This window comes from Mauremys reevesii, unplaced genomic scaffold (assembly GCF_016161935.1).
Source record: "Mauremys reevesii isolate NIE-2019 unplaced genomic scaffold, ASM1616193v1 Contig24, whole genome shotgun sequence".
NCBI classification, from domain to species: Eukaryota; Metazoa; Chordata; order Testudines; family Geoemydidae; genus Mauremys; species Mauremys reevesii.
In genome coordinates, this window is record NW_024100834.1 from 431437 (window position 1) to 442000 (window position 10564).

General features: G+C 44.6%; 1 protein-coding gene across 1 annotated transcript; it reads right to left on the reverse strand.

The window, feature by feature from the left end:
* Positions 1–9342: 9342 nt before the first annotated feature.
* Positions 9343–10284, reverse strand: LOC120393577 (olfactory receptor 10A7-like). The gene has a single exon (XM_039518208.1). The coding sequence runs from the start codon at positions 10282–10284 to the stop codon at positions 9343–9345; it is 942 nt and encodes a 313-aa protein (XP_039374142.1).
* Positions 10285–10564: the final 280 nt, after the last annotated feature.

Below are 10564 nucleotides of genomic sequence, written 5' to 3' on the forward strand. Positions count from 1 at the left end.
AGCTACAACTGGGATGATTTAGTTGGGTTTGGTCCTGCTTTGAGCAGGGGGTTGGGACTAGATGACCTCCTGAGGTCCCTTCCAACCCTGAGATTCTATGAACTGTCTAAATGACTCCTCATTCCCACCAACAGTATTTTCTGTTAAAAAAAAACAAAAACAAAAAGAAAACACCTGGGATATTCACTGACACAAACTTTATGAACGCATAGTTATGGTTGTACGGGGCCGGTGATATATCCGGCCTTTGTGCTTTAGCAATTTTGTGATTGTCACCTTCACTGAGACCTTTGCTTTTGATTGTAACCTCCTTGTTGGTTTAGGACACCCAGGTGCTAGTGAAAACAAGTCCAGTGCTGACAGCATCAGTCTTTTCTGAAAACTGCTGCCCATGCTAGGGAGCAAGATGCCTTGTAAAGCGCTAAGAGGGAGAAATCCATGACTGGCCATCAACGTGGACTAAAAATTCTGTCCTGGAACAATAGGGTTTCTACTGGCAGGCCCGCTGACATTCATTGACTCTCAATGCAGAAGCAAACAGGGGTAAGATCCAGAGCTGGGAAATTCCCCCGGCCCAAGCACATGGAAACAGGATGTGCCAGAGAGACTGTGCTTACCTATGGATGCTGACCAGAACCAGGTCTGCTGGGGTGGCGAGATCAGACTGACGGGGATGCATCAAGGATGTAGTTTTCCTAAGATGTGTAACTCTGGTGTTGTGTTGTAAAGAGTAAAGTGTATGCATCTCTCGCTTTCCTGCTGCATTGTTCCAAAAGGGTGTGTCTGGACTCCAGGTGAGGGGGAAGGTCTATACGTAACTGGATGACGGGAGAAATTAGACCATTGTTTTGTTGTCTAAGCCAGTTGGACTGCAGACTCCCACTGCCCAAGTAGGGTGTCAGAGACTCACAGACTCATAGACTTTAAGGTCATAAGGGACTCTGATGACCCTCTAATCTGACCTCTTGGCCATGTGCTATGGCTGGCAGTTGGATGCTGTGAGCTTCAAAGGAAGGTTTGAAAGCTAGAAGCATCTGGTAATTGGCTGAGCCTTAATCAGTGGATGGGGCATTCACACAGGCCAGGGCTTTATAAAGCCGCGCACAAGTGACCAGGCAGCTTTCCGAACAGGGGCTGCTAACAAGGAATTTCGCAAGGGAGTTTGGAAGGGGAGTGGGAAGGAAGCGGAGGTCCCTTGTTGGTTCTATCTGTGCCCCTTTAGTCCCCTTAAAACCTATAAACTAAACTCCTTTCAAAACGTCTTGCTTTAAACAACCCTTACATTAACTAAGAGGCAATGCAGGCAGAAGCCCAGCAGCAGAGTGGGGGCTATCCAGTTTATTGCGCTGAGTGTTGCATGTATGATTACCTGCCCTGTGGGTGGGTGGCATATGAGTGCAGTCGGTGCAAGGAGCTCCTGGCCCTCAAAGACCACATACGGACTTTGGAGGCCAGGGTGGTGGAACTGGAGGAGCTAAGAGAGGCAGAGAGGTATGTTGATGAGGCTTTCCGGAAAACTGTAGAATTTTCCCACCTCCAGTCAGACAGCCCCTGCTCTGTTGAGGAGGATGAAAGGCCCAGGGAAGCAGAGCAGTCAATGGGAGCAGAGGGAAACCTTCCCATAGTTGGGACCCTCCTTCCAGCTGGTGCTGGGGTTGCCTCTCGCACTGAGGTTACCTCTCCGGGGGAGGGAACTCCAGTTGCTAGGAAAAGGCAGGTGTTAGTAATGGGAGATTCGATCATTAGAAACGTAGATAGCTGTGTTTGTGATGACTGGGAGAACCGTATGGTGACTTGCATGCCTGGTGCAAAGGTTGCGGATCTCTCGAGGCATCTAGACGGACTTATGTGTAGTGCTGGGGAGGAGCCAGTGGTTGTGGTACATGTAGGTACCAATGACATAGGGAAGGGTAGGAGAGATGTCCTGGAAGCCAAATTTAGGCTGCTAGGGAAAAGACTGAAATCCAGGACCTCTATGGTGGCATTCTCAGAAATGCTCCCAGTTTCACGTGCAGGGCCAGGTAGACAGGCAGAGCTTCAGAGTCTCAATGTGTGGATGAGACGATGGTGTAGAGAGTAGGGGTTTACGTTCATTAGGAACTGGGGAAACTTTTGGGATGGGGGGACCCTATACAGGAGAGATGGGCTCCACCTAAACCAAAGTGGAACCAGACTGCTGGCACTAAACATTAAAAAGGTTGTAGAGCAGTTTTTAAACTAGGAGATGGGGGAAAGCCCACTGCTGCAGAGGAGCATGTGGATCGGACACAGACTTCTCTTAGGGAAAGTCTAATGATAGAGAATCTCCAGGTTATAGTCAGGAGCAGAGGATGGAAGAGGATAATGTAAGGACCAGATCAGATGATAAACAGTCACATAAAAAGAATCTGACACATCAGAAAAGGGCAGACAAATAAACAGGGACAAATTTTTAAAGTGCTTGTACACAAATGCTAGAAGTCTAAATAATAAGATGGGTGAACTAGAGTGCCTCGTGATAAAGGAGGATATTGATATAATAGGCATCACAGAAACCTGGTGGACTGAGAGCAACCAATGGGACAAAATCATTCCGGGGTACAAAATATATCGGAAGGACAGAACAGGTCGTGCAGGGGGAGGAGTGGCACTATATGTGAAAGAAAGTGTAGATTCAAATGAAGTAAAAATCTTAACTGAATCCACAGGTTCCATAGAGTCTCTATGGATAGAAATTTCATGCTCTAATAAGAATATAACATTAGGGATCTATTATCAACCACCTGACCAGGACAGTAATAGTGACGATGAAATGCTAAGGGAAATTAGAGAGGCTATCAAAATTAAGAACCCAATAATAGTGGGGGATTTCATTTATCCCCATATTGACTGGGAACATTTCACTTCAGGACAAAATGCAGAGATAAAATTTCTCGATACTTTAAATGACTGCTTCATGGAGCAGCTGGTACGGGAACCCACAAGGGGAGAGGCAACTCTCGATTTAATCCTGAGTGGAGCACAGGAGCTAGTCCAAGAGGTAACTATAGCAGGACCGCTTGGAAACAGTGACCATAATACAATAGCATTCAACATCCCTGTGTTGGGAAGAACATCTCAACAGCCCGACACTGTGGCATTTAATTTCAAAAGGGGAACTATGCAGAAATGAGGGGGTTAGTTAAACAGAAGTTAAAAGGTACAGTGACTAAAGTGAAATCCCTGCAAGCTGCATGGGCGCTATTTAAAGACACCATAAAAGAGGCCCAATTTCAATGTATACCCCAAATTAAGAAACACAGTAAAATAACTAAAAAAGAGCCACTGTGGCTTAACAACCATGTAAAAGAAGCAGTGAGAGATAAAAAGACTTCCTTTAAAAAGTGGAAGTCAAATCCTAGTGAGGCAAATAGAAAGGAGCATAATCACTGCCAAATTAAGTGCAAGAGTATAATAAGAAAAGCCAAAGAGGAGTTTGAAGAACTGGTAGCCAAAAACTCCAAAGGTAATAAGAAAATGTTTTTTAAGTACATCAGAAGCAGGAAGCCTGTTAAACAACCAGTGGGGCCCCTTGATGATCGAGATACAAATGGAGCGCTTAAAGATGATATAGTAATTGCGGAGAAACGAAATGGATTCTTTGCTTCAGTCTTCACAGCTGAGGATGTTAGGGAGATTCCCAAACCTGAGCTGGCTTTTGTAGGTGACAAATCTGAGGAACTGTCACAGATTGAAGTGTCACTAGAGGAGGTTTTGGAATTAATTGATAAACTCAACATTAACAAGTCACCGGGACCAGATGGCATTCACCCAAGAGTTCTGAAAGAACTCAATTGTGAAGTTGCAGAACTATTAACTAAGATTTGTAACCTGTCCTTTAAATCGGCGGTACCCAATGACTGGAAGTTAGCTAATGTAACACCAATATTTACAATGGGCTCTAGAGGTGATCCCGGCAATTACAGACCGGTAAGTCTAACGTCGGTACCGGGCAAATTAGTCGAAAAAATAGTTAAGAATAAAATTGTCAGACACATAGAAAATATAAACTGTTGAGCAATAGTCAACAGGGTTTCTGTAAAGGGAAATTGTGTCTTACTAATCTATTAGAGTTCTTTGAAGGTGTCAACAAACATGTGGACAAGGGGATCCAGTGGACTTAGTATACTTAGATTTCCAGAAAGCCTTTGACAAGGTCCTCACCAAAGGCTGTTACTTAAATTAAGCTGTCATGGGATAAAAGGGAAGGTCATTTTATGGATTGAGAACTGGTTAAAAGATAGGGAACAAAGGGTAGGAATTAATGGTAAATTCTCAGAATGGAGAGGGGTAACTAGTGGTGTTCCCCAAGGGTCAGTCCTAGGACCAATCCTATTGAATTTATTCATAAATGATCTGGAGAAAGGGGTAAAAAGTGAGGTGGCAAAGTTTGCAGATGATACTAAACTGCTCAAGATAGTTAAGACCAAAGCAGACTGTGAAGAACATCAAAAAGATTTCACAAAACTAAGTGATTGGGCAACAAAATGTCAAATGAAATTTAATGTGGATCAATGTAAAGTAATGCACATTGGAAAAAATAACCCCAACTATACATACAATATGATAGGGGCTAATTCAGCTACGAGAAGTCAGGAAAAAGATTTTAGAGTCATTGTGGATAGTTCTCTGAAGATGTCCACGCAGTGTGCAGAGGTGGTCAAAAAAGCAAACAGGATGCTAGGAATCATTAAAAAGAGGATAGAGAATAAGACTGAGAATATATTATTGCCCTTATATAAATCCATGGTACACCCACATCTCGAATACTGTGTACAGATGTGGTCTCCTCACCTCAAAAAAGATATACTGGCACTAGAAAAGGTTCCGAAAAGGGCAACTAAAATGAATTGGGGTTTGGAGAGGGTCCCATATGAGGAAAGATTAAAGAGGCTAGGACTCTTCAGCTTGGAAAAGAGGAGACTAAGGGGGGATATGATAGAGGTATATAAAATCATAAGTGATGTGGAGAAAGTGGATAAGGAAAAGTTATTTACTTATTCTCATAATACAAGAACTAGGGGTCACCAAATGAAATTAATAGGCAGTAGGTTTAAAACAAATGAAAGGAAGTTCTTCTTCACGCAGCGCACAGTCAACTTGTGGAACTCCTTACCTGAGGAGGTTGTGAAGGCTAGGACTATAGCAGCGTTTAAAAGAGAACTGGATAAATTCATGGTAGTTAAGTCCATAAATGGCTATTAGCCAGGATGGGTAAGGAATGGTGTCCCTAGCCTCTGTTTGTCAGAGGATGGAGATGGATGGCAGGAGAGAGATCACTTGATCATTGCCTGTTAGATTGACTCCCTCTGGGGCACCTGGCATTGGCCACTGTCGGTAGAGAGGATGCTGGGCTAGATGGACTGACCCGGTACGGCCATTCTTATTTTCTTATGTTGCAGGCCATAGAATGGGATCATGCACAGGGTCTGCACCTGGCAGTATGCCTGAGAGTGACCCAGAGCTAGGGACAGTGATCAGTCACTATCTAGACCCAGAGAGGTTAGAATCACATGGGAACCACAATTTGGGTCTGAGTACAACAGATTGGTGCGTGCCCAGAGGAGGGACAGAGCCAGGTAGTCACAGCACCCATTGAAATGTAAGAATCAATTCACACTTCAGAGGTATTGTGTCAGGCCCTCTGCAAACTCAGACAGACCTTGCCACAACGGTTTCACTCAGGTCATCTTTGCAAGGTTGTCTTTGCAACCACAACCTCTGGAGACTTTGGGCTAGATTCACAAGAGCGATTTAGGTTCCTAAAGCAGCATTTAAACACCATTGACATTCATGAAAACCTGGCTACCTTGCCCTATAGGTGCCTAATCTCCCCAGGTACTTAAGTTTCCACCAGTAAAGTCCCAGAGATGCCTAATTTTTTGCCAGTGGACTTGTGCAAAGCCACCAAAGTACTGACACCACTGAGCAGCTCAGTAGCTGACTCACACCACCTCCCCAGTAGGATTTACAAACTTGGTGTTCCCTCACATGTCTGAATTCTAGGGTCTAATCTGGGAGGTGTGCTCAGAGGTCTCCCTCTCTCAATCTCTCTCTTGTTGAAGTTGTTCTACTCGGTCTACCTACTTAAATCTTCATTGGAGCAGGGAGTGGAACACAGGTCTCCCAGGAGAACATTCTAGCAGGTAGCAGCTAGTATTATAGAGTCTTAGAGTGGGAATAACTCTATAGACAAGTGTCTAATGCATTCTCCTGAGAGAGCCAGGTTTTACTCTCAGTTTCACAGAAGATTTGGAAAGGTCTACAGTACAGCCGCACAGCTACAGTGCTGCAGCTGTGCTGCTGTAACATAGACACTTTCTTCTTTAGCGGAAAGAGTTTAGACACTGATGTAGTTAATCCACCTCTCTGAGAAGTGGTAGAATTCTTCCATCAGCCTAGCGATTTTCCCAATGGGGGCTTTGGTCGGCTTAAATATATCACTGCCTGGAGTGAATTTTTCACACCGCTGAGCAACATGGCTAAATCTAGGTGTTCACTGGGCTGTTAATTTGGGGCAGAAAGTGGGACAGCTTCAACAAGAGGGATGGAGAGGCACCCACCCCTGAATTCCATAGTAGTGATCAGGACCCTTTCCTAAGAGGTGGTGGGCCTGGAGCCAAATTGGTGCTGCGCATCAGGCAAAGGGTGGCTTTGAAGCCAGATCTCACCTACCCTGAGTAACTGCTCAAATTGCTCAGTGCTTGGCTGGTGGCTCCCCGTTCAGCTTGTTGGCTTTTGTGCAGTCCTGTTTTCTCCCCATATATTGTATAGGGAGCCTAGGGTCCAGATCCACCAATGGATCTAGGTGCTAACTGCCAGTGTAGGGTCCTAAATCCCCTGAACCCTGTAGGTGCCTAAACTCACTAAGGATGGAGAAGACCCCCCCGTTCAAGTCCCTCCCCCTGCCTGACAACAAGAGGTCATTTGAACAGAGCTCCGCCACCTCTCAGGTGAGCGCTGGAACCACTGGGCAATGGAAGAGTCTGATGTGGGATCCCTCTCCTGGGGAAGCTGTTCCACTGTGAAATATTCATTGTGGGAAAAACACAGAGAAGCAAACCTAAGAATGACTCTGCAAAGCCTATGGGTTGGAGCTCTCGCCTGGCACACCCAGGGTTCACTCTCTCTGCTCCAATACCCCTGTTTAAATTAGTTAGCCACAGTGCAGGAGCTTCAAGAGAAGAGACTGAGGTGACCATGCCTCAGAATATCCCACAGCCCATTGGCTGTGGCATTTAAATGAGAGGTGGAAGGTCACTGATCAAATCCCTTCTCCACTTCATGTGCGGGGGGAGGGGTCTTGAACCAGAGGTTTCCACATCCCAGGTGAGCACCCGAACTGCTGGGCTAAAAGTGAAGAGGGAGCTCTTCTTGCCCCCTCCAAAATGATATCGGTGCCTAACACGAAGGGACGGTTGGCAGCTGAGAATCTCAAGCAGAGGGAGGTACCGCCCTGCCAATGGGACTTAGGAATCTGTCTGCAAAGAGGGGCTGGGGAAATGATGACTTTGCTTTAGGTCCGCTCAAGATTTAATATGGTGACAAGCAACACAAAACAATGACAGATTGATTCTCATCGTAGTGCAATGTCAGATAATTCCAGTGATGTCAGAGGACTCACACCAATGTATGTGACTGAAAAATTATGCCCAGTGTGGCCGTATGAGCATCAGACTCAATATTAGATACTAGTGCATGGTCCCTCTACCAGGATTGGTTCAAAAAGGAACTTTTTGTGAAAAAGGGTGACAACATGTAACTATGGCATTGAGGTTGAAGTTTTAATTACATGACCTTCATCATAATTCAGATTCCCAAAGCAAATGTAACTCTATGACCTTGCTAAGGAGCAGCAGAAGCAAATATGGTATTTCATGAGCACGGAGAAATTTCTACACATTTTTTATTCCCCCTCACACACAAAAAAAAGAAAGGAAAACAAAAGAAAAGAAGTGTTATATAAGTGTTCATTATTTTAAATGTCAAATTAATGTAGATTTGATGGGTAGACACAGAGCTAGATGATACAGAGCAATTTAATTAGAATACTGACTTTCAAAAGGGTCCATTTCCCACTCATTTTATTTCTTTATTATATTTATCACTGGAAATTACAGTTGCCTTTCAATCAAATATAGGTCCCAGAGGTTGCATTGCCATCTGTCTTGGATGGTTTAGACACAACAAATCCTGCATCTTGGCAGGGGGTAGACTAGGTGATCCTTGCAGTTCTTTCTACACCTGTGGTTCTATGATTCTAGCCACCTTCTGGGTCTTTGAAAATGTCCTGCTAGATTCAAAGAAAAAGTCATACACAGAGAGAGTTGAGAATAAGTATTTCTCCCATTGACATTGATCTGAGTATGAATTTCCATTGTCAATGACAGATATCAATGATCAATAGGGATTTGGGCTGGCATTTTCAAAATGGACTAAGGGTGTATGGTGCCCAAACCCTATTGTACATCCATGAAAGTAGGGTGCCTCCCTGTCTGTGAAAATCCCCTCATTTTCCATGTGGACGTCAGTGAAAATTCAGTAGCTAAACCCTTTAGGTTGCTAAGAAAACAAAAGTCTATGAAGTCAATGGGGGTTTTACTTGATTAAATTCAAGAATGGTCTCAGGAGTTGCATCTTATGGTATGACAATTGTAATCATAGAAACATAAGGCTGGAAGGGACATCCAGAAGTCAATAAGTCCAGCCCCTGCACTGAGGCAGGAGCAAGTAAAACTAGACCATCCCTGATAGGTGTTTGTCCAATCTGTTCTTGAAATCCTCCAAAGAGGGTGATTCCACAACCTCCTTTGGAAGCCAATTCCAGAGTTTAAGTACTTTATTTTCTTAAGACAAAACATGCCCAGTTGTTTTCACCTTTCTACATAGTTTAGGCTTTCTAAACCTTTGATCATTTTTATTGTTCTCCTCTGGATTCTCCCATTTGTCCACATCTTTCCTGAAGCAAGACTGTAATAAAATACATTCAGATATTGAATGTGAACTTGGGAAGAGAAAAAAAAACTTAACCGAGATGATGTGACTGATGACCCAGATATTGTTGTTTTCGCCCCCTGAAATGGGTAGATCAGAAACTGACTTATCTGAGTGGTTGTTTTCCACGATGGCTTCCTTACCAGCTCACTTTACAACCTCCTTTGATTTGACTTTATTCATTCAGTTGGGTGGCACTATGAGCTTGAAAAGGGAAACCAAGTCAGATACGACATTTCTAAACAATGACACAGACATTTTCCCCTTTGTGACACCCCCCAAGTTGAGACATTTCCATGTGGCTCAATGACCAGGAAAATAAACTATTTTTTATGAAAACAAAGAAATCCTACTCCTGGCCAAGAGTTTCCTCAGAACCTCCCTAACTTCTTTGTTCCTCAGGCTGTATATTATGGGGTTGAATGTCGGAGTGATGATCGTATAGAAGAGGGAAATTGCTCGATCAATGTCCACAGAGCCATTGGAACTGGGTCTCATGTAGGTGACAAAGGTGCTGCCATAGAACAAGCTGACTGTGATCAGGTGTGAAGAGCAGGTGGAGAAGGCTTTGCGTCTCCCTTCACCTGAGCGCATCTTCAGGATTGTGCGGATGATGCTGGCATAGGAGGCGATGATCAAGAGGAAGGGGATGACTATGACTACCACAGTGAGGAAGGCAAGAATGGCCTTGATGAGGGATGTGTCAGTGCTTACCAATCGAAGTATTGGGAGGACGTCACAGAAGAAATGGTTGATTTTATTTGACCTGCAGAAGGGTAAGGTGAAGATGGCCACCGTTTGCTCAAATGCCACCACGCTGCCGGCAATCCACACTGCAGCTGCCAAGCTAAGGGTGACTTTTCTGTTCATGATGAGTGAGTAACGCATGGGGTTGCATATGGCTACGTACCGGTCATAGGACATAATGGCCAGCAGGCCACACTCCGTGCTGCCAAAGAAAATGAAGAAGTACATCTGGACTACACAGCCTAGGAAAGAGATAGTCTGCCGCTCTGACAGCAGGTTGGTCAAGGTCTTAGGGATTATGACCGAGGTGTAGCAGATCTCCAAGACTGACAAGTTCCTGAGGAAGAAATACATGGGGGTGTGGAGGGCCAGGTCAGCCACCGTGACAGCGATTATAAGGCCATTTCCACTCAGGGAGATGAGGTAGATGAGTAAGACGAGGACGAAGAGAAGGGACTGCAGATCCTGGAGGTCTGAGAAGCCCAGAAAGATAAACTCTGTCACTGCAGTTAGGTTTCTCTCCATAGCTCTCTCCTGTGGAGGTCACATAGGTATTTAGATACCTCAGAGTCTTGCATGGTATCACATAGATAGAACATAAGAACATAAGAACGGCCGTACCGGGTCAGACCAAAGGTCCATCTAGCCCAGTATCTGTCTACAACAGTGGCCAATGCCAGGTGCCCCAGAGGAGTGAACCTAACAGGCAATGATCAAGTGATCTCTCTCCTGCCATTCATCTCCATCCTCTGACGAACAGAGGCTAGGGACACCATTCTTACCCATCCTGGCTAATAGCCATTTA

Bases quoted from the DNA above. Each gene is read 5' to 3' on its own strand.
- LOC120393577 (XM_039518208.1), bottom strand. From the start codon at position 10,284: ATGGAGAGAAACCTAACTGCAGTGACAGAGTTTATCTTTCTGGGCTTC.